Here is a 23,791-nt window from a genome sequence, read left to right on the forward strand (position 1 = left end):
CGGCGCCTGCGCCCAGAGCCGCTTCCTGGTGGCGGCGGGGCCGGGCCGGTGCCGGGGCGATGGCGGGGCCGGGGCCGGTGCTGGCGGCGGCCGCGGGGCTGTGGGCGCGGGGGGCGGCGGGCGCCGAGGTGGCGGCGGCGCGTCCCGGGGCGCTGGAGGAGGAGATCGTGTCCGAGAAGGCGGCGGAGGAGAGTCACCGCCAGGACAGCGCCAACCTGCTGGTTTTCATCCTGCTGCTCACCCTCACCATCCTCACCATCTGGCTCTTCAAGCACCGCCGCGCTCGCTTCCTCCACGAGACCGGGCTGGCCATGATCTACGGTGAGCGGCGCCTCCCCACGCGTGCATCCCGGAGCGGAGCTGCCCCGAGCGCTGGCGGCGCATCCCGGCCGGTGCCGGCTCTGCGCGGGGCTGGCGAGTGGGACCAGCACAGCACCGTTCTCCCGGCCAGTGGGAGCCCTCCCGTTCTCCCCGAGGGGCTCCCGCAGGGCTGGTTTGGGGCTGTGCGGGGACACGACACATCCTCTGTGGGTGCAGCTGTGTCACCAGCGCAGCCCTGTGCTGCTGAGCCTTATCTGGGTGGTGCTGGAGGGAGGGTTGGTTGTTTTCCAAACCCTAGGTATGAAGGGCTCTCAAAGGCAGAGTTACTCCCAAATCTCTGGCAGTGAGGAGCTGGTTGGGTTTTTCCAGACGGCCTGACAGGGTGAAGCTGGCAGGGTCATGGGCTACCACGTCACCAAGCACTGGCAGGTCACACTTACCTGCCCCAGGGTTGAGAGTGGGGACTTGGGGCAGCACAGAGCAGCTGTTATTGCACTGGAGCCTTGCATCCCGGGATGGATGGGGCTCTGAACAACCTGGTCCAGTGGAAAGTGTCCCTGCCCACGGGGGGTTGGAGCTGGAGGATCGTCAAGGTCCCCTTGTGACACAGACCATTCTGTGATGCTGTGATCCCACATGCTGTGTTTCCAACATGTGTTTAGAGCATCCAGATTTCCAGAAGCTGCCCAAGAAGAGCAGAGAGGCCATTTGGGGGATTCTCCCATGCTTTGCCATGCTCAGGGGCTTGCAGAGCCAGCAGCCTTCTATCCCCTGCTGCCTGGGGACCTGTGTGCACAACCTTTAGAGTTCCTCCTCCTGCTGTGACAGGACCTCTTGGAGAGAAACCCCGTGTATATTCCCACTGGAAGTGAAGCAAGGCTGTGGGTCAGTGCAGTGGGGCTGCAGACATTTGGGTTTTAAGGTGGCCTGTGATTTACTCAGGTGACATGGCCTCATGAAGTGGCCTGAACCAGGGTATGACAGGGCCATGCATGGCTCTCCCTGGATTATCTGGCATGACTTTAAGTCAACCAAAGCAGGACTAAGAGGTGTGCTGGGGAATGATTAACGTGGCCATGGGTCTGTATCTAGGGATGATTTGTTGAATTTAGGGTTGAGAAGGCATCTCCTGCTGCGTGCTGTAGTTAGTGTGTGTCCTCTGTGTGGCCCTTGCTGGCTGGGGGTGATGTGTGACCACACAGAGTCAGACGTGGCTGAATCTCCCACCCAGCAGAAAGCTTTGATCCAAAGGCTGTGACTTGACCTGTTTGGGCCACTGGCTTTTGTGATCCCAAGTTTCAGTTAATTGGAAGTGTCCTTCCAAATGAAGGGGTGGAAGCACTTGTGTCATTGCACAGGCATGAAATGCTGCTTTGCATTTCCAGGGACACAAAATCCTGCTCTGCTTTTTCAGGGGCATGAGATACTGCTCTGCATTTTCACATTCCTTCCAGCCACTGCTCAGGGGGGTTCAGGTGTTTCTGGCCTCCTGCCCAGGGTGGGGATGGTCACCTCCTGGAACAGGAGCTGTGCTGTGGGAGGACATGATTCCAGCATGAAAGGTCTTCTCTCTCCTGCTGCCCCAGAGCTGCTGACTTTTATTCCTTTCATGCTTTCACACTTGCCCTTAACCTTGTTCTTCTTCTTCTCTTGGACATTTCTTCCTCTTGATTATCGTCTCACCCTGAAGTACCAGAGTGCTCACTTTATTCTCAGAGCACAACCTGGGTTGTTTCAGTCTCCTGCTGATCTATAAAATGCACCTTTTCTGTCTGCTCTTCTGCAGACTGTGCTTAGGGAATTGCTGGTGAAATCAGTAATGTCACCTGTCTGATCATGCAGAAAATCCCAAGTTTTCCTCGGTGTCAAGGCTTTTGGCATTTGCTTCTCAGGTAGTGGCAGGTGCCATAGGAAAAGGGATGTAATTCCCAAGGAGTGGTGAGATGCTGTTGTTTTACTGTGACAACTGGAAATCTGCAGGGAATAAAGGAGGTATCGCTGTCCCTGGCTCCTGCAATTCTTTTAGCCCCAAGGAAGTTCACTGAAAACGGGGAAGGGGCTGCAAAACAGACCCTGAAATCTGAACAAGAGAAGCAATTTGCAAAAGCTTGTCTTTTTCTGTTTTAAAAAAACCCAATAACTAAGTCAAAACTTTCACATATATCTCTTTTGGCAAAACACATCAGTTTCTTCGTTGTCTTTGTTTTTACTGGAGGTTATAAGCTCTTGCTCCAGGTGGATTTCTGTCATGCACATCACACTGTCAGCTCAGAGCTGATGTTCAAGAGCTGGACACTGGCTGGAGTAATTTCAGTGGTAGACTATAGGTGCTTAGTAGCCCTTGAGCTTCATTTCAGTGTTTAAAATGAGGTTCCCACATCTGAGGTGCTCAGCATTTAGGATGATTAATTGAACAATTTTGTTTCAGTTCTTCTCAGAGTCTGATGGTGGATGTGCAGGAGCTTCTCTAAAAGTTTAGTTTCCTTGTGCTTGTTCCCACTTGACCTGTGGATTCTGTGTGTCTAAAGTGCTTGTTGTCAGGATGTCTTCAGTTGTTACATTTTTCTTCCCTTTTGGTGTCCAGATTAATGCTCCCCTGGGGATCCTGTCTGCTTCCATTGTTGTTAAGTGCTGGGGTTGGTAATATATTAGTCTTCATTTAAAACATTACCTCGGAAATGTTCAACAGCACCTTAAAAAAAAAAAGCCCATGGGCTTTTGTTCTTTTTAATGAAGTCGGGAGAAATGCAATGAAAATAATCTCTTGCACTTTGCATAAAAGAACTCAATTAATTTGCCGGCTTTGCCTTCAGCTTCTCAACTCCTTGCAGCTTTCAGCTGGCAGCTTCCTCAGTGTTGGGTTCCCTCTGCTCAGCTCAGCTCAGCTCCCTCCCAGGGCTCAGTTTTGTGAAACTCCTGGCAGCAGGAGCATGTCGATACTGGCGCACAGGTTGCTGCTGGGGCAGCCCTGAGAGTGCCAGGAGAGTCTGAACCATTTCCTGAGAGCCTGTCAGAACCAGGAGCACCTACAGGGTCCCCTGGGCTTGCTCCAGGTATCCTGAGCTCAGGACTGGGTTGGTGCCTGGAAAACCACGTCAGGTTTGTGCCAGGTGCTTCCCGTGAGCATCGTTGGATAGGGAGGGTTGATCAGACCACCATGGGGCAGGAGGGGCTGCTGGGGGGGACATTTAATGTTGGTGGGATAATTGGTGTCCAGCAGAGCAGCAGGATGCTTTCCCTGCAGGTAACCCTGCCAGTGTCTCTGTGTCAGGGCTGCTGGCAGGGTCACACTCAGTGCCCAGGAGCAATTTGTGCATTTGCATGTGGGTGTCTTTCCCCAGCTGGCAGCCTCCCAGGCAGCCTGTTCCTGAGCAAGACAAAAAGTATGATCTGGGGACTCCCAAAAAGGGGTCTTTGGCAGATGTTGTAGGTTTATCTGTCCCTTTTCCCTTACCCATTCCTGGCCAGAGTGGGAATTTGGCCCTGTCTAGAGCTTGGCTGGCACACGGGGCCAGGAACAGGTGCCTGGATAAGGAGATGGCAGAGGAGCAGGGGTGCTATCAGATGTAGAACTGCTTTGGGACAGGGATTAAGGGTGGAGAGGCAGTGACTCAGGATCCCTTCTGAATTCACAGCAGTGACTCCTTCTGTCTGTCCCTCCTTCCTCCTGTGGGGTCTCTCATCTCACAGTGTTTAGCCTGGGTAGGTTTCCTTCCATCTGAGCAAGGGCAGGCAGCTGCTGGTTTCTGATTCCTGCATGAACTTCTGAAATAATTGTTTTTCTTTTAAGAAAAAACTTTTAAAAACTCACCCCAGGTAGTTCTCAAGGGCTGCAAAATATGGTGTACTTTAATAGCCATAAGCAGATGTAAATAACCCTTTGAAACTCCTTTTGTCCCAGTGAAGGGTTTTTGTTTTTTCCCCTGGTATCTCTAGGACTGTCATCTTCTGTGTGAAAGGAAAATGGAGTGTTTTGTCCTACTGCTGTGTTGCCTTGCAGCCACTGCCACATGCTCCTGTGAATACATGCTGTGGCATCATGATGTGCTTGACTTACTTGCTTTCATTCTATACTTTTATTTCTGGGGCATTGGAAGATCACAGGAGCAGAGGCTGGCAGAAAAGTAAGCTAAAGAATTTGTTATGGTGTAGCCTCTTAAGTGATGGTGGTGTAAAAGCAGCCCTCAGCTGCTCTGCACAGTGTGATGTGCCCTCAGCTCTCCTTGCTGGAGCTGGCAGTGCCCAGAGGGAGCTGTTCTGTGGCTCTTGGGCTGATCAGGGCAGGATAAAGCCCAAAGTGGTGAGCACATGGTTGATGATGCATGGCTTAAAAGCATCTGTAGCCTTTTAGCTCACCTGTGGTGCAAAGTGCTGTATTAGACCAGGGCTTTGGGTCTGCCCAGTCCCTGAGCTGAGCTGTTCTAGGTCAGCAGTGGTGACTCTGTGTGCAGCCACCTCCTCTCCCTGTGCTCATGGCCTGGTTGTGTACTCTGGTGGCCCTGCTGTGTGTGGCACCCCTGAGATGGGAGGTGGGGGCTTTTCCTTTCACCATCAGGAAAAATGGCAAATCTTATCCTGGGAAAACTGTGGCCAAGGCAGGAGAAGTCACAAAGTGTGTGGCGGATCAGGAACTGGCTGCAGGAGGTGCTGAACGAGCTGTGGCCCCACAATGTCCTGCCAAGCTCTGCTCTGAGAGTGGTGGCACAGGAAGAGTTGGGTGTTCCTGTCAGGGTTGTGCTCTGCCTGTAGGAAAGCAGAGCAAAGCTTTAATTAAGGCAGCAATCAGAAGTAGGAGTGTCCTGGGAGGCAAATGGAGAAGCCTTCAGAGCGTTGCGGTCTGGGTTTAGTTCCCACGTGGCTGAAAGCTTTTCATAAATGTGTGGTTCAGGGATGGGGTTGGGATCCAGGATTTCTGTGGCAGCTCGGGGCCGCCTCAATCAAGGAGTTTCCAAACCCTTTTGTGCTGAGGGCTACATGGAAAGGTGTCTTGTGGGCCACCCCTCTTTCCCAGCCTGCAGATGTCAAAACACTCTGCCAGGAGAGCACTCAACATGCTCGAATCTGGATTTGAGACCTCAGACAACAAAAGAAAAATGCTTTATAAATTGCTGACTTGCTAATTAACCCCAAAATACCCCTCCTTAGCTGAACTGGAGGCAGAGCTGCCTCATGGGGCTGCCCTGGGGCTGCTGTTTGTGGTGCAGAGCTGCAGTTTGTAGGGCAAGGAGTAGATCTGGGTGGTCGACCTGGATTGGGAAACAGGTTTATGTGTTTATATTTCAAAATGTGGTTTTATAAAGACAGGGAGGGCTGGGACGAGGCTGCATGGTGCTGCAGCACCTTAGGAAGGATGCTTGCCAGCCTCAGAGTGATCAGGGTGGTTGCTGGGCATCATCTTTAATGCCTGCCAGAATGAAGAGTTTAATGGATCAATGTCAGGTTTCAAGCTGTGCAAGGGGCACAGTTTGGGCACACACAGTGAGCAGCACCTGGCCCAGCAGTGCAAGGTGCTCACCTTAAAAAACCCAGTGTGCCCTCAATGTGGGCTGCCCTGGAGTGAGGCTCTGAGTGATTGCTGGGTGGTTCAAATCCTTCAGGACTTGTCCATGGCTGTGTTAGGAACTCCCCATGAGCACGGAGCATTCGCCTGGCACTGAACCAAGGATGGTTCAGTTCAGTTATTGGGCTGTGGTTGTGCTCAGCAGCTGAGCAGGGGGTCAGGATCCTGCTGCTGCACCCATGCTCAGAGGGATCACTCTGGGGTTTGCTGTGGTTTGTCTCACAGTGCTGTGTCCCTCCCCAGGTGTCCTGGTCGGCGTGGTCCTGCGCTACGGCATCCACGTCCCCAGCGACGTCAACAACGTCACCCTGAGCTGCCAGGTGCAGAGCAGCCCTGCCACGCTGCTGGTGAACGTCAGTGGCAAGTTCTATGAGTACACCCTGAAGGGGGAGATCAGTGCCCAGGAGCTCAACAATGTCCAGGACAATGAGATGCTGAGGAAGGTAAGGGAGGAGTGACTGGGGAGGTGAGCGGTGCTTCCCACGCCCTCCATGGGGACAGGTCCTGCATCTGCTACATTAAATGTTTTTATTTTGATTTTTTAACTTCTGATTGTGATGAACAGTAATTTATATGTTGAACACAATGTAATGAAACTCTAGTTTTAGCTCATCTTCATTTAAGCTGTTTAGACTCTGGGATTTGTCTCCAGAAGATCCCAGACACATCCTCAGCATTGACCCGTTTCACGTGGTGGCACAGGCTTCCTACATATATTACTTTCTTGTGTTTTGTCTTGCAAAATTTCAACAAATCATTCTACTGTTGGGTTTTTTTTTTCTTTCTTTCTTAACAGGTGACTTTTGATCCTGAAGTATTCTTCAACATTTTGCTTCCCCCCATTATATTTTATGCAGGCTACAGCTTGAAAAGGGTACGTGCCTTTACAGTGCTGATGTTTTTAGTTCCTCTGCCTCCAGAGAATTTTTAATACTTGTGAGAGCTTTAATGCTTGCTCAGCAGGCTGAGGCTGTGGGGGCTGGTGTGGTTTTACCCAGCAAATGTGGGATTGTGGGAAGCAGAGCTGAGAGTGCCCCTGTCATTCTTGTCTGCCCCTCTGCCCCGGGAAGGGTCAGTGACTTCAGCTGTTTCCAGCAGGGGTTTTTGGGGTCAGCCAGGCCATTTCAGCCATCCCAGCTTTCCAAGCACATGGGAGTGTGGGAAGGTTTTAGAAAGCAGCAGCTCTCTGAAATGCTGACTTGGAAGGAGAGGAGAATGATGCAGTTTAGCTCGCGGGAGAAGGAAGGAGGAATGCTGCTGGGTTAGGAAATCAGTTCCCAGGACTTGGAATAGCACCTTATTAAACACCCAGCTATGAGAACATGGAACATTCATGTTTATTAATGCTTCATTAACTCCTGGTCTGGCATGGGCTGTGCTGGGCACCCTGTGCCTGTCCAGCTCATGGTGTCTGAGCTGGGTCCAAGTTGCTGTGGACACTGTGGGTGCCTGTGCAGGCTTGAAATAAATTGTTAGCAAAATATAATTCAGTTTTTGATTTTTTTTTTCTCCTGCTAGAGGCACTTCTTCAGAAACTTGGGATCCATCCTGGCATATGCTTTCCTTGGCACTGCCATTTCCTGCCTGGTGATTGGGTGAGTAGATGGAGCTGGTCTGGTTCTTCCACAGGGGTTTCAGCTGTGCTTGGGAGAAGTGCTCTAAGCCTGGAGCTGAAGCTGCTAATCCCAGACCTGAAAGGTCACACAGGCTCTGCTACTGCTGCTCAGCAGCAGCAAATAATACTATTTACTGTGCAAACTTCTGCTGCGTGGGCAGGGTGGTTGCTGTGAAGTGCTAATTGTCAAGTGCTCTCTCAGCATCTGAGCATCCCATGAGAATAGTTGTTCATGGCAAGGAAAGTTTCACACTTCAGAGAAAATTGTCTTGATAAATCAGCAACTTCAAATTATTGGAAGCATAGGGCCTCCTAAACTTGAGGCACAAGAGTGGAGGGCAGGATCATAGAGGTGGGTGTCTGGTGAGCATAGATGTGTTTCAAATTGTTTATCCCTCAGTGCAGAGGCTGCTGGATGGTTCCCACTCTGGATAGTAGCACACAGGCTGACACAGGGTGTTCTCCACTGGAGTCCAGTGGATTCAAGCAAACTCAGCATCTGCATTATCTGCTCCTCACTGAAAATTTTGGGCATTTCAGAGTCAGTCCAAGTGACTTCATTGAATTGTGTTAATGTGCAGCACTGCAAAGTGGTAAGCCTGGCTGCTGCTTTTCTTTAGGCATGTTGTGCTCCTGGAGGAGTTCTGGTCCCAGTTCCCTCCTGGCACCATGTTTGTGCTCCAGTTCAGAGGGTGCTTTGGTGTGTGTGGTCCAGCATTCACCTCTGAGCTCATTGCCCTGGGGTTTCACCAGGCTCTGTGCATCCCATGCAGCTCTTTGTTGTTCTGGCACTTGGATAGCTTCAATCTGGTAAATGCAGGGAAAGCAAGCCCATATGAGTGTTGTTTTAGTGCACTGCAGAGATGTGTGACTGCCTCTTGTGATCCCCAGCTCCGTGGTGTACGGCTGCGTGGCGCTGATGAAAGTCACCGGGCAGCTCGGGGGAGATTTCTACTTCACTGACTGCCTCCTGTTTGGGGCCATCGTGTCAGCCACTGACCCAGGTGGGTTACAGGCTTTCCCTACCTTTAGGCCTGGTTTGAGCTGTGGGGCAGAGGGGAAGAAAGTCTGAAACCCCTGCGCGTTCCCTCCTTCTGAATTTTTGGGCTTAATTTATTTGTGACGTTCTTAGAGGTCAGATTTGTCTCTGTGCTTTTTCATTTTCTTCAGTTATGTGCAATACAGTTTCCAAACCTCTGCTTTCCTGAATCCTTGTTTGCAGTGAAATCCTAGGCAACCTCTCTTGACTTTGCTGGGGTTTGGCATTGTGTCTCTGCCACCCTGTGATGCCAGCAGCTGTTGCAGAACAAGATGTGTAATGTGAGGAGGGTTCAGTTGATAGTTTTAGTTAGTTTAGCTATTTTCTCTTGCTTCCAGTTTGGTTGGATTTTGACAAGGGCTAATCTAATTGAAATTAGATTAATGAGACACCTTAATGAGCAGTACTGAGGGGTAGTGACACCTTGGTTTACTGATGTACTTCATAAATCAAAACTGTGAAAAACATGCTTTGTCCAAATAATTGAAGTTAGTTCATGATAGCTTGGCTGTGGTAGCTGTTCACTTGCATGCTCTCATTTCATGTAAAAACACAGGGCCACAAAAATGGCTTTGTTTGCTCCTGCCCTTTGCTGAGCAGGGCTGCAAATCTTCTAATGCTTAGAAATGCTGCAGATGAGCTGTCAGTGTCATGTCCCTTCTTTGGGCTTGAAATAGGAACAAGAAGAATTCACAGGTAGAAATGGAGCATTTCCCTGTGCATAAATGGGTTTAACTCCCCTCAGTGTGCCCTGAGTGCTGTTTGAAAAGACTCACAGAAGTTGTTTGGCATTGGCTCAGCCCTCAGCCTGAACTGTGCCTGATGCACCATGTGTTACATCTTGCTTGCTTTGGATGTTGTGATGTTTCTGTGAGGCTGATATGCAAAACCTGCTGCTTTCCATTATCTTCTTGGAGCTGCTGGATCACAGAAGAGCTTGAGGGAACTCTGATCTCTGCCATGTGGTCCTAAATCACAGAAACCCCCACATGGGATTTGAGCTGGTGCCTGGCTATTTCCAGTCAGATCTGAAATGTTGTCTATCTGTTCTGGCACTTAGAATGTGTTGAATCCAAGGATTTCTCTCAGAGTATCAGGAACGGAAAGAAAAAGCAGTCATCATCCTGGACAAGCCTGATCCTTCTGGCCTTCTGCAGGTGCAGGAAGGCTCTCCCTGATGCTCTGAGCTGAGAGCATCCCTACAGCTGGGTGGCTCATGCCAGCCTGGTACTGTGGCCCAGCCCATGAGCTCAGACCCTGAGAAGCTCAGAGCAGAGTTTGTTTGTGTCTGCCTGCAGAAGATTCAATAGGCCAAGATGTGTTTTAGTGAAAGGAGGAGGGAAATGATGAATCAAATCCAAATCTGAAAGAGCAGAAGGAAGACGATCCAAGAGAGCACGAGGGGCAGCTGGCACCATTGCAGCAGTGGCACAGATGTGCAGGAAGGCAGCTTTCTAAAAAGGACATTTAGTCTTTGATTACATCGAGATAACAGCACCTTTTTGAATGTCTCTCTATTTTTCTATTTGTCAGTGACTGTCCTTGCCATATTCCATGAGCTGCAGGTGGATGTGGAGCTCTATGCCCTTCTCTTTGGTGAAAGCGTCCTCAACGATGCCGTTGCCATAGTGCTGTCTTCGTAAGTGTCCCCTGGTTTTATTTACAATTGTTACCTGTGTTACATGTCAGCAGCTGGGGGGACTCTCTTGGCCTTGCCCCTGTAAAATAGGAACAATGGGTGTTTGCAAGAGCATCTTAAGTGTCCCAAAAAGCTGTGGTGACATCCTGATGCACGTCCTCGTTGCTTACCGCTGCTTGGGATTACAGACTGTCCTTACAACTTCCCCCTGCGTGAGGGATGGCTTTGTTTTGCTTTTGTGGTCAGTTGACCCATCCACAGAGAAGTTTTTATATCCCTCTGAAACAGGAAAAGCACCAAGTCTCCTTTTCAGCCACAAGATCCCACTGAAACCCCTTGCTGATGGCTTTGCTCCTACCTGCATTGCTTCCCACCTGCAAACCCCTCTTTTGTTTAGGTGGAAATAGCTGGTGAAGCAGCTGTTTCCTTTCTCTCCCCACTTTGAGGAGTTAATATTCTTACAGCTGGAGTTAATGCCCTTGCCTGAACACATGGGAAACTTGCTGCCTTTCTAAGGAATGTTTTATATTCTTTAATATTTTATGTCCTTTGCATGCAGGACATATTTTATTTGCATTTTCACTGTGTTGTCATCACGGCAATTTGTTCAGTAATATATAATACCTGCAATGGTGACAGCTTAACATATAGCTGAGACTAATGGAGAAAATATTTCTGGAATACTTGTCACTCCAGTGTGCTGGTTGTGTGGGTTTCACTGGAGGCAGCAAGTAACACACTGTGAGCTGTGTGTTGTATTTACTGAATCGAGTGTTTCTGCTGAGGTTTCTGGAACTCTTTGTATTGCTCACTCTGGCTTTTCTGCTGGATGTGTCACTGCTGGTGTGAGAGGAAACGCTGCACAGCCAGACTGTGTTTCAGAAGTGGTCATGAGTGAGGAGGGGATGGGGTCTTCCAGCCCGTGCTGGTTCTGGGTAGGAGTGGGTGGATTCAGCTTCAGAGGAATGGAATTCCTGGTGGATCTCGGCACAAGTGCGGCACCACCCACACAGATTTGCCTCTTGCTCTGGAGCTGTTGCTCTGATTTCCTGATTTCCTCTCTCCTGAGCTGAGCTCAGGCCACCCCCTTCCCAAAACAGGATAATTTGCACCAAGGCAGCAGCTCTGAGTTCACTCAGCAGTTATTTTATTTTGCCTCAGCACTGCAGGCAGGGGAGGATGGGGAGCTGGGCTCTTCAGGGGCTTTTGCCCCGTCTGGGTGCTCCAAGGCTCCTCTCCTGCTTTAAGCCCTGGGCAAATGTTTGTTCCTGTGCTTAAGGAGCAGGATATGTGCCTTTCTGTTCCTGTCTTGGCCTGGTGTGGCTTGGCAGCAGGAGCTTGTTGTAGGATGAAGAGGAATTGAACCCAAAACTGAAAGCTGGTGGGCAGTGAGGTGCCAGAGCTGCAGTTTGGGAGCAGAGGGGTAAAAGCAGCTGCAGGATCCCAACCTGCTTCTTCCAAAGGGAGGATTTGCAGGGATTAAACACCACAGGAAGCCCCATGGGGCAGCAAAAGGGGAAATAAAGGGCAGCTGGCAATAGTGTCTTATTGGCAATGCAAAAACAAAACCAGAAGTAGAACTGTAAGAGGTTAAAATGCAAAACCAACATTCAAGGAGTTAGTTATGGAGGGGAAGTGAAACCAGACTGGATTTAAAAAAAAATAAAACCTGGAAACCCAGAATAAAAACATGTTGGTGAATGAGGAGTATAAGATGGAATTGATGAAAGGAATTAAAGCACAGAGAAATCTGCAGCTTGCTGTATAAAAGGCATTGCAGAAAAATGAGCTGTATTAAAAGCAGGGAAGTTTAGCAAGGGAAATTACCTGTTTTGGAAAGGGGAGGTTTGTAATTTCTGTTGCAGAAAAATGTTGGTGTATAGTTAGGGGAGAAAGCTGCAAGATGTGTGTGCCTGGCAGTAACAGGCAGTAAGTGTCTGTTCTCAGCAGTTTAAACAGCAAACGTTTAAAGTTCACATCCAGGAGTTTTACCAGAGTGAGCCAAGGGATTGCTAACTAGGAAGTTAATGTTTCCAAGAAGTTTACATCAAGGAAAGTGATGTAAGGAGTTGATAAATGGGATTTAGGAGCTGGATAAGGGCCCCCCTGTATCTCAGCCTTTCCAGGTAGAACAATGACTAATGCAAGGCTCAGCTCATCAGGAGTTAGGAGGGAGCAGACTGGGAGCACTGCAGACCTATTTGCCATCTCACCACAAAGGTCTGTTGAGGTCTGGTGGATGCAGGGAATGGTGCTGCTGCTGTGCATGGCAGTGTCTGCCTTGGCTGCCCTGTGATATTGCACTTTAGAGCTCAGAGCAGTGCAGACTAAATGCAGTGCATGTTAAATGTGGCAGAACAGCAGCAGTTACAGCTCTCCAGGGATGTTCACAGCAGCTGCCTCTCTGGAGAAATGGAGATTTCCCACTTGAATGCTTCGTGGTCCCACAGCACCTGACATTACAGAGAGCTGGTGCCAAACCCCCCAGATACCACCATAAACACCACATGTCACACAAGGCATGGGCTTTGGTCCCCTGCTCTCTGATGTCCAGGAGTAACTGCACATCCAGGCTGGGGGGTGGCTGATCCCAAACTCCCCAGGACAGGGAGGGTGTGCGGCCACTGCACGCTGTGATCCCGGGGGTTTGCAGGGTGTTGTGCCTCCCTGGCTGCTCAGGCTCAGTGTTTGCAGCAGCTGTAGCACTTTGCAAGGCCTGTGTAGCACCGTGAGGTGCCTCTGCCTCCAGACTAAGCAGATTTGTTCTTGTGCTTTCCCTCCTCTTGCAGCTCAATAGTTGCGTATCAGCCAGCGGGTGACAACAGCCACACGTTTGATGTCACAGCCATGTTCAAGTCCATCGGCATCTTCCTGGGGATATTCAGTGGATCTTTTGCAATGGGAGCAGCTACTGGAGTTGTGACAGCTTTAATATCCTTTTCACTGTTTGGTTTTTTTCACAAGTGTTTGCATAACAGCTTATTTATTTTTTGCTGCACTGCATTTCACCCAGATGTTTAATTTTTTTCCCCCTAAACTAATGAAAGACAGTGCCATAGCCTTTTTAGGGGCAGACTGTGTAGCTGTGATACACAATTGGAATTTGATTTGCTCTTAGCCTGCAGTGTCTCTCCAAATTGTCCTTAACCAGCTGCAACGTCACCAAGTTCACCAAACTTCGGGAGTTCCCCTTGCTGGAGACTGGCTTGTTCTTCCTGATGTCCTGGAGCACGTTCCTGCTGGCTGAAGCGTGTGGCTTTACAGGCAAGCTCCAGCACAGCCCTGCCTCTGGCATGGAGATCTGCAGGGATGCTGGGGCCACTGAGTTCTGCTTCTCTCAGTATTGATTGTAGCCAGGGCTCTCCCTCTGCCTGCAGAAGTTCAATGGTTCTGGGTTCTGGGGTTACCTCATTGAGTTCCCTCCAGGCCTGGGGTGCAGCTCAGCTCCCTTTTCCTGACCAGGACTCTAATGTGATGCTCTGCTCCCCAGGTGTGGTGGCTGTGCTCTTCTGTGGGATCACACAGGCCCATTATACCTATAACAACTTATCTACAGAGTCACAACACAGAACTAAGCAGGTGAGAACTCCTCAGACCCTTTCAGCCTCTCTGAATTTAAAATTAATTTTTTTTTCCTTCCCTCTACCCAGAATTAGGTGCATCTGTCTTCTTTCAGCTGCATTTCACTAGGATTGCTTCTGCAGAAGCATTTATTGCATGATGGATGGGCTAACATGCTTTTCTTGTTAAATCTATATTATGTCTAACTCACTTTTAATTTGTTTTTCTCTTTCAGTTGTTTGAGCTTCTGAATTTCTTGGCAGAAAACTTCATCTTCTCCTACATGGGACTTGCACTGTTCACCTTCCAGAACCATGTCTTCAACCCTACCTTTGTGGTGGGGGCCTTTGTATCCTTTGGAGCCCAATTTATAAGACAGAAAGAAAGGGAGAAGCGCCTCATTCCCAATTTCTGTTTTTCTTTCAAATGAGTGGGTTTGGTTTTTTTTCAGTCAGTCTAGCTTTATTTTTAAAAGGGGATTTCTGCCATGTAGTGGTGCCTTTGCTGGTTATTTTAAGAAGATGGAGATTCTTTTTCCAGCTTTTCTGTTGGTTTTTTTTCCCCCTGTCTTCTCTCCTCTTGTGGGCATCCGAATCAGCTGCTGCAGGGACTCATCATTCAGTGTGACTGTGATGCCAGTGCCAGGCTTTGTCATGTGCCACCAGGAGGGGCTTTGCAAAGGGGGGCTGCCTGGTTTAGCCATTTATTTCCTCTTTTCTCTGCTAGTGCACTTGGTTAACCCTGAAAAAAAGCCTTTTTTTGGTCAAACAGCACAGTTACAGCCACAGTGGATGCCTCTGAATGATGTCATGAGAAAGGATTTCCTGTTCTGCAGGCTGATGCTAATGGGAACAAGGGCCCTGGTATGTCTCAGAAAAACAAGAATTTTGAAGGAATTTTTTTCGCATCACAGGGAAGCCAGTTAAATGTGCAGAATTATTTTCACCCTTTGTCAGCACTGGTGCAAGTTTATACTGGTAAACAAAACATTTTTGCCAGTGCTGGTCCGTGGGTTTTCAGCAGGCTCAGCTGAATTTCCCTGATCAGCTTTTATGGGGTTACAGTGGGGCAGAAGAGGTGGAGAGCAGAGAAATGCCATTTGGGCTGTTATATTGAAATTTTGTGCTGTGCCTCTTCAGTGGGAACTGGCTAACTCGCTGATGAAATAGCTCATTCATGAGAGAGATCATGAAATACGTCTCTTATGCAAATTGTGGTGTTCAGGAAAGAACATAAAAGCTAGAAGCATTTTCCATATTATTCAAGGCTGTGCTGAATACTGGCTCCAAGATTATTTTTGCCATCTGGGTGCTGGTATTAAAAGATACAGCTTCAAAGATAAAAAGCAATAGGAAGGGGCTGGTGATTCTTGTATCTCGCAGGCTATGAAAACAGAAAGAGTATTAGATTTTTTTTTTCCTTCTCAACTGCTGCTGCTTTCATTTTGCTGAATAATCTTTGGGAATGAGACTTGGCTTAAAGCTTCAAACCCAGCTGTGAAGTGTGGCATGCTGGGGAATGTCAGAGGGGTTGTCATAGCTGTGGTAACTTGAGCTTCCCAGAAGACGAATAATTCTTGGGGTGCAAAATGGACCTGGCAGCAGAGAGCATACTGTGGGGAATGGTGTTTTTTCTCTCCTCTCACTTGTCCAACATGCCCTTTCATCATTACCTGTGTTTATTTGTGCTTGTCTCTGTGTGATATTCTGAATTGCAGTCTGTGCTGTGTTTCAGCGAGGCAGTAGCCTGCTCTTCCCACAGTGCTGTAACACTCAGGGCTGGATTCTTTTCTTTGCAGCCAGAGCAGTGGCGTTTGTGCAGGTCCCAGTTCCCTTTGGGCAGTAGAGACTGGCTCTGTGTGCAGGTGGGATGTGATGGGACACACAGGAAGAGCAATTTCCTTAACATGTGCAAATGCAGCTTGCTATCTTCCTAGGAAGAGCTGCCAATATTTACCCATTGTCGTTTTTACTGAATCTTGGGAGAAGAAATAAGATTGGAACGAATTTGCAGCACATGATGATGTTTGCTGGTATGTTACTGCATCCTTCCTCTTGACCATGTCAAGGTGGGAGCATGAGGGAAATCAGGTGTTGGGGCTGATGGATGAGCTGATTCCCAAGAGCTTTTTGCTTTCCCAGCCTGCTGTTAGATAATGAAGGGGTTTGTGGTGTATTCATGGTGGTTTCTTATGGTGAGAAGCTGGAAAATTCCTTATTCAACTCTAAATCTCTTATGGGCAATGTCTGGAGGGGAGGCTGGGCAGAAAGGGACTCAGTGGTCCAAGATGTAGGAATGAGTTCTGTTACTATAGGACACAAAATAACACAATGTGGACATGCAGCTCTCTCAAGGTAAAAAGAGAATTTTAATTTCTGACTCCAACATTCAAAGATTTCCAAAAATGACAGTGGATTGGAGGGTGACAGTGCCACCTCTCCAATGACACTGGACAAACGAACAGTCCATCAAATTTCTCCTCCTCCATAAAAGAATGCAAAACAATAAGTTATTTACATAAAGTGTGTGAGAAAGTTTGTTACAAAACTGTAAACATCAGAAGTTTCATCATGTTGAGATATTTGATGGTGCTGGGAGGTCGATTAGGGCATCGTTGATGATTTTCAGGATTTGGTGGTTTTTACAAAGGTTGAGGGCCATTGGTTGTTTCTGTATGAGGATATGAGGATGATTCTTAAGTTTTTAGAAAAACTTAAAAAATCAGGGTGACAGAGCTCCTCCTGTCCTGCTTCAAGTACCTGGCACGGGGCAGGAGGAGGGTTTGCCTTTCTGGGCTCAGAAAGAGGGGTGATAAAACCATCCCTGTGGTGATGTCCCAGCACGGGGGGCAGCAGGGTGCAAACCCCAGGAGGGCAGCTGGCTGTGGGGGTCATGGGGAGCTGTGCTGACCCAGCTGTGTGCTGTCCCCTCCTCCTGCAGGGCTGCGTGGGGCCATGGCCTTCGCGCTGGCCATCCGTGACACGGCCACCTACGCGCGGCAGATGATGTTCAGCACCACCCTGCTCATCGTCTTCTTCACCGTCTGGGTGTTCGGCGGGGGCACCACGGCCATGCTGTCCTGCCTCAACATCCGGTCAGTGTGGGCTGCCCTGGCTCTGCACAGCCTCCCCCAGCCTGCTCCCTGCTCAGGCTGCTCGGCTTGCAGAGAGCAGAGGCAGATCCTGCATTGTCCTTCCCTCAGTCCTGCCCTGGCATGCTGTGTGACTGTGCTTGTTGGTGTGTGACTCTGTGCCTGTTCTCCCTGGTGTGTGACTCTGTGCCTGTTCTCCCTGGCGTGCTGTGTGACTGTGCCTGTTCTCCCTGGCATGCTGTGTGACTGTGCCTGTTGTCCCTGCCATGGTGTGTGACTCTGTGCCTGTTCTCCCTGGTGTGCTGTGTGACTGTGCCTGTTGTCCCTGCCATGGTGTGTGACTGTGCCTGTTCTCCCTGGCATGGTGTGTGACTCTGTGTTTGTTCTCCCTGGTGTGTGACTCTGTGCCTGTTCTCCCAGCAAAGGTGTGTGACTCTGTGCTTGTTGGTGTGTGACTGTGTGCTTGTTCTCCCTGTTGTGGTGTGTGACTGTGCCTGTTCTCCCTGGTGTGTGACTCTGCCTGTTCTCTCCTCACAGGGTCGGTGTGGACGCAGATCAGGAGAACGTGGTGAGTGTGCTCTGCTGGGGAAGCTCCCTCAGGGCAGGGGTTGGTTACATTCTGACCCTGTGAATGCCTTGTCTGTGCTCTGCTTCCTTCCAGCTGCAGGAGGTTTTAGCTCCCCCTGTGAATGAGTTTGCAGTCACAGCTTTTCTGTGCTCTCTGGTTTTCATGAGCCTTATTTTGACTCAGCTGGGAAGAAGGGCACAGAAGCAATGCTGGACTGTTTAGTCAGTTCATGTTGCTGCTGCAATAGATTTGGTCTCTCCCTTGCTGGGTATGAAATAAATCCTGAAGTGAGCATGACATGGAGGCTGCCTCATCCCAGTGTCCAGGGCAGTACAGGAACACCATTTACTGACTCATTTTTTGTAGCATCTGCCCCACTTTTAGCCATAGGTACCCTCAGCCCCTTCTTACCCCTTTTTCTGTGGATAGTTCTGTGGCAGCCCCAGATCCACTGACCACACTGAGATCAATGCTGGAGCCCCATAGCCCTCGGAGTTTTTCTGCCTGGTAGTTCCAGCTGTCTCATTCATGTGTCTGCAGCTGGCTGTGCTGTGGCTGTGGCTCTCCTTGGTTTCAGTGTGGATTCTGCACCTTGGAGATTCATTTTATTCAGAGCCATTTATTGGGCTGTTCACCTCCTGAAGAGAAAGCATCAAATGTGACAGGCAGCCCAGGGCCATAAATCTGTAAGCCAGATTTCTATGGAATATGTAATTGTAATTCACAGTCCCCTCCAAACAGTTTTATATATTTTTTCTCTGACTAAAAGGAAGCCTGGAGTTCCCATAACATACAATTATTTGCATGCAGCAATATCAGGCAAGATCTGATGGAGGTTGGATCTGTCAGTCACTATTAAATGTGATGTCTGGGTGCAGCTGCTGGCTCTGAGGCACTTTAAACCTTGGGGCCAGACACTGGAAGGCTCTAGCTGCAAAATGGTCACTCTGTGCTTTGTTACCACCTCCCTGAGGCAGTTGAATGCTGCTAAATGCAGCCTGTTGTGGTGTGAGCATCCTTACACACCCGGCCAAAGGCTTCTTCTCAAGAGGCAGTGGGAAAGTCTGTGTCTCTTTGTGTCCCCTGGGGATAATCCAGTGTCCCACGGGTTCTCCTGGCCCTGATCCAGCTTGTGGCATGTTGTCCTGCCCCTCTTTACTGTTTTGCTCTCCCACAGGGTGTCCCAGAGAGCGAGAGGAGGAGCACGAAGGCTGAAAGCGCTTGGCTGTTCCGCATGTGGTACAACTTCGACCACAAGTATCCTTGGGCAGCAGTGGCTGTGTGCTCTCAGATCCCACTGCCAGACACCTCTCACTGGGAGCATGAGCTCCTCCCTGTGCTGAGTCAGATCCCACTGCCAGACACCTCTCACTGGGACCATCAGTTCCTCCCTGCTTAGCAGAGGAGCCAGTGTTTGCTTTCCTGTGACATTGCTGTGTTTGGATTGCACCTACTTGTGTCTGGGGCTGCAAGAAATGACAATTTCCACCCTGTGTCAGTGAGAAGGCAGCAGCAGTTCTGTTCAAAGCTGGGCTCTCTAAGATTGGCATCCTGGGGGTCCTTAATCCCAGGGGCAGGTGGGCAGGAAAGGGTGGGGGTTTTCATACTTGCAGTTCCCCTTGTTAGATCCATGCCTGTCCTCCCTTCCAGATGTGCTGTGCATTAGTGGAGGAGTGATGTGAGGCTGAGGGGCACAGGGTGGTGGGACAAGCAGTGCTGCTGAGCATCTTCCCAGGACTGTGTCCTGCTGTCTTTGGTTGCATTCTCATTGCACACCAGTACAACTTCTGTGCTTCCACACATTTCTGTTCCTTTTCTTTCTGTGATTTCCTCACAATGCCAAGTCCTTCAGTGCTGCCCTCCCAGCCCTTTACTCACCAGCACAGCCCCATTCCTCTTTTTTCCTTAACCCTCTCTGTAGCTACCTAAAGCCTCTCCTGACACACAGTGGTCCCCCTCTGACCACTACACTCCCAGGGTGCTGTGGGCCTGTTGCCCGGTGTCTGACGAGCCCACAGGCGTACGAGGTGAGTCCTTTAGTAGTCCCCTTGTAGCCATGATATTTTCTGAAAAATCCCTTTGCTAGGATTTTTCCTCCTTAGAAGTTGAGAGGCCTCAGAAACAAAATGTAAACAATAATTATCTGCTGCTGTGGAATGCAACAGGCGCATCTTTAATTGGTCTCGTGTGGTTGTTTTTAATTAATGGCCAATCACAGTCCAGCTGTCTCGGACACTCTGGTCAGTCACAAGATTTTATTATCATTCCTTTTCTTTCCTTGCTAGCCTTCTGATGAAATCCTTTTTCCTATTCTCTTAGTATAGTTTTAATGTAATATATCTAATAAAATAATAAGTAAGCCTTCTGAAACATGGAGTCAGATTCTCATCTCTTCCCGTGTCGGGGCTGCCTGCAGAATTCTACAGCCTCTCAGCTTCTCAGGAGAAAAGATCCTAATGAGAGGATTTTTCATAAAACACGTCTGTGACCCTCCTGTTTGCTCCCCAGAACCAAGAGCAGCTGAAGGACGACGACTCCGACCTCATCCTCAACGACGGCGACATCAGCCTGACCTACGGCGACTCCGCGGTCAACACCGACTCGGTGGCGTCCAGCGGCGCCTCCCGGCGCTTCGTGGGCAACAGCTCGGAGGACGCCCTGGACAGGGAGCTGGCCTTTGGGGACCACGAGCTGGTGATCCGGGGGACGCGCCTGGTGCTGCCCATGGACGATTCGGAGCCGCCCTCAAACGTCCTGGATAACGCCAGGCACGGTCCGGCCTAAGGTTGCTCGGTTTCATTGACAGTAATATCTGCATATATGATCAAGAAGTATGTACTACCTAAAGTCTAATGCATGTCTCAAAATGTCTAAGCTGTATAAATATTATTTATATGGTGTCAAAAGAATATAAATATTCTCTGCCAAGCACTTGTAAAGAACAAGCTGCAAATTTAAGTTAAAAACTGTGTTGACTGCACTATGTAGGGTGGAACTGTTTTAGCGTCAGAGTCTTTTGCACACAGTGAGCTTCGTTAATGTGTGGTTTGATGAAGGGTTTAGTTCCCAGCGGGTGAGTAAAGGAGCTGTGACTCCCTGTTCATCCTTTGAACCTGGGAGAGGAGAGGAGGGAGTTGCTGGTGAGCAGTGGAAATTGCTTTCTAGTCTGATGAAGATTGTTGAGTTTCTTTTGGTCTCTGATCTTTGGATAGTCACGTTTGAAATATCAGCAAAAAATCTGCTCACAGACCCTCTCGCCAGGCAGTGGATGGTGATAAACTTGTTTCACTGTGGGAACCTGGAGACTTTCTGCTCCTTAGTGACCCTCTGCCCAAGCCCTGCTTTAGTGGGCTCACGGCAGACCCCGGCCAAAGCTGGCAGCAAGGGCTGCGGGTGTCCGGCTGCAGGGATGGGAGCAGGAGAGAGGGATGGTTGGTGTCTGTAGTTGTGTTCAGGAGAAGGAGGCGATCCCACAGAAACTACACCAGGCGTGCACAGATTTTAGGTCTCAGTCCATCTTTCAGCTGTGGCTCAAGCAGCTTTCTCAAACCAACCATCAAATCCTCTTTTGGCAACTAAATTTCACCTTAGGGAGCGGCCGTGTCGCTGTGCGGGCGAGTCCCTGTCCTGCGGTCACAGATGTAGCCAAGGTGTGCAGAGCTGCACGTGGGGCTGTGGAGCAGCACAGCCAACCTCAAACTCCAGCTTTAAGGCTGCAGATCCACACGGTACCTCCGGAGCCTTCCAGAGGCATCCAGCTGGTCCTGAAGGGGAGCCGTCCGTCTGTCCGTCCTCCCGCGGAGTCAGAAACCATTGCACTTTGTTTGGTAACTCCTTAGCATGCTGTGTGTCTGCAGTCCCCACCCGACCTTTCTTGTGTCTCGGATCATTTAATAAGAAATGTTTGTGAGTTGATTTTTGGTTTTAATTTACATTTTTTATTTTTCAAGGAAGAGCACAGAACAATTTCCGATTTCACACTAGTGTTAAAGGATTTATTCTGTAGTTATGGGAATGGCTAAAGGTGCAGTCAAACTGCTAACCCTGACATCTTTTTTATCCTGGAAAGGGGAAATCATGGAAATTTACTGTATGTAATTTTATTGTCTATTTTATCTACAGTTTTTCTATACGAACCTTTCAGGGTTACTGGTGCACTACAGGTCCATTCTGGAGTTAACCCTCTCCAGAGGGCTTAAACAGAGGTATTTAAAATGAACATACATGAAAGAGAGCCAGGTGAGTCCGAGCACTCACAGCTCCCGTTAGCTGTCTTTGGAACAAACTCTGCATCTCTCAGGATCTGACCCTGGGACCTCAGAGCATTGTCCCCACAGCTGTTTTCCCCAGCACCACCTGAGAGTTGGAGGAGACAGAAAATCCTGAAGTTTCCAGTGTATATGTATAGTTGAGAAAATAAATCTACACAATTTGTTTATTTTTTTTTTTCATTTTCTCAGGTCTAAGTAACATTGCCTTAAATTTATGGATGTGAAACTATAATTATTTTGGCAGTTTATCCCCAAGAAAATGCTTTCTTTTTCCTTCTGAACAAAATGTGTAAGTGTTGCCATAGGACTTCTCTAGAAGGGAGGTAATGCTCTGTTTATATTTGGATATATTTGGGGCATCTTCCTTGCACCTGTAAATGGCATCCCGCTGTTAACAAAGCTGTTGGATTAGCACTGGCCTTTGTTTCCTACTATGCAGGAATTCCATAAAGTGAGTGTGCATTTTATATGAGGTCTGTAACTTAACTTCATGTGTTTAAAAAAACAAAAAAAGAGAAAAAAAATAGTAGAAACCTGTTGATTTTAGGTTTACTGCATCACTTCTACATCCTGTTTTTTGTTCGTTCTGCCTTTTTGAAGAGGTATGATAAATAACTACCTCTTGTTTTTTCCTGTATAGCCTGACTATGAATTCAATTTACAGAGTTGGTGCAGCTGGAGGTGCAGGACAGTTCTGCTGCCCCAGGGCTCCCTCCCAGGCATTCCCAGCTGAGGTGCAAATTTGCTGCGAGGTGGCCACAGGCTGATGTTTTCCCATGGCTGTGGTGGCATTCCTCTCTTCCTCTGACCCTTTGACTTCAGTAATTTATCCACTCACTGTAAACTTGTGAACACATTACCCATAAGCCTCAGTTTTTGACACCAGTAACAGTTCAGTTACATGAAAGGAAAAAAAGTTAAGCAATGGTGATTGTGTGGGTTACATTATGATCCATATATAATATAACCAGGACTGTTTTGAATAGCCTTAGTCAATGAATGAATTTAGGTTTAAAATAATGAGTGATTTCATAAATGAATGGGATTCATCCTCAGGTGATTATTTCCTGTGCTGGGCTGCAGCAGAGCACACAGGAATGCCTGGTGTGCAGAGGCAGAGCCCTGATGCTTTGTGCTGCAGATGGAGCTAAGGGTACCTTGGAAAATCAGGGCCTGAGACCTTTGCCAAATAGCTAAGACAGCCCTGAGGAGGCACTTCACAGCCCCCACGAGGATTTAGAGAAGGTGCCCTTCTTCTGTAAATTGAATTTCCATGGTTTTTGCACATGAAAAAGCATTGTAGGTAAAGTTATGATTTGTACTGGTACTGTCAGTTTGTGTGGTAATGGCATTAACCCCGTAGCTATGGTGTTTGTGCAGCTGATCTGTGATAGCTGATGATCACTATTGGACCTTCTGTTTACACTGACTAAATCCTTTACTGTTGCGTTGTACTGTGAAAGAAGGATTATGGGCCTATAAAAGATGATTATTTTTTTTTTGGAATTGTGTGTACTGTTTCATTAATTCACACAGAAATAAATCTGTAGCAAAGTGACCACGTGCCACTTGAGCTTCTGAGAGCAGTTTGTTCATGGCCTTTGGCAGCAGCCAGGGATGCTGCACCCCGAGGACTGGAGGGTGCGCCCTGAGCCTTCAGCCCAGCTCCTGGGACACTCCTGCAGGAGCAGTGCTGGGGAGCAGAGCCATGCTGGTTGCCAAAAGCTCCTCCAGGAGCAGCAAATCCAGCTGGGATTGTGCTGCTCACTCCCAGCCCTGGGGCAGGGAGTGACCTGCACAGAGGCATCACCTTGGGGTGTTTGCAAAATCAAAGTCCCTGAGCTTTCCCAGGCTTTTATATCCCTGGGACTGCTGAATTTGCACTTGGGATCCTGGCTCTTGGGATCCTGGCTGGTGATTCTGCCCTCTGACTCCCACCTGCACCATTTGGCAAGTTGTTCAAATGCTTTACAACCCTTCAGTATGGAGGGCACCTCAGAAATTTCAGGAACCTCTTTCTGAGGGCTTTGGTTTGCAAAGGACAGCTTTCATCCCTTGGATGGTGCAAAACCACATTGCCACAGCTCTGCCTGTACACCTATTTACCAGGCAGATACACTGATAAT

The 23,791-nt window shown here is 48.8% G+C and overlaps 1 protein-coding gene across 2 annotated transcripts; it reads left to right on the forward strand.

The window, feature by feature from the left end:
• Positions 1–8: 8 nt before the first annotated feature.
• On the forward strand, positions 9–23,223 carry SLC9A6 (solute carrier family 9 member A6). 2 transcript variants are annotated; one of them, XM_054641450.2, is made up of 16 exons: positions 9–321; positions 6,125–6,324; positions 6,678–6,755; positions 7,400–7,476; positions 8,388–8,500; positions 10,069–10,174; positions 12,964–13,093; positions 13,300–13,438; positions 13,665–13,753; positions 13,971–14,084; positions 15,656–15,767; positions 16,676–16,829; positions 17,364–17,394; positions 18,572–18,651; positions 19,316–19,421; positions 19,903–23,223. In XM_054641450.2, exons 1-16 carry the CDS (start codon positions 60–62, stop codon positions 20,176–20,178), a joined length of 2,067 nt encoding a protein of 688 aa, XP_054497425.1. In that variant the 5' UTR covers positions 9–59; the 3' UTR covers positions 20,179–23,223. The 2 variants fall into 2 exon arrangements, with proteins under 2 accessions (XP_054497425.1, XP_054497424.1); XM_054641449.2 differs by having other exon boundaries at positions 45–321; positions 12,964–13,105; positions 13,333–13,438.
• The last annotated feature ends 568 nt before the right edge of the window (positions 23,224–23,791 follow it).

The sequence above is a fragment of the Agelaius phoeniceus genome, chromosome 14 (assembly GCF_051311805.1).
Source record: "Agelaius phoeniceus isolate bAgePho1 chromosome 14, bAgePho1.hap1, whole genome shotgun sequence".
Taxonomy (NCBI): Eukaryota; Metazoa; Chordata; class Aves; order Passeriformes; family Icteridae; genus Agelaius; species Agelaius phoeniceus.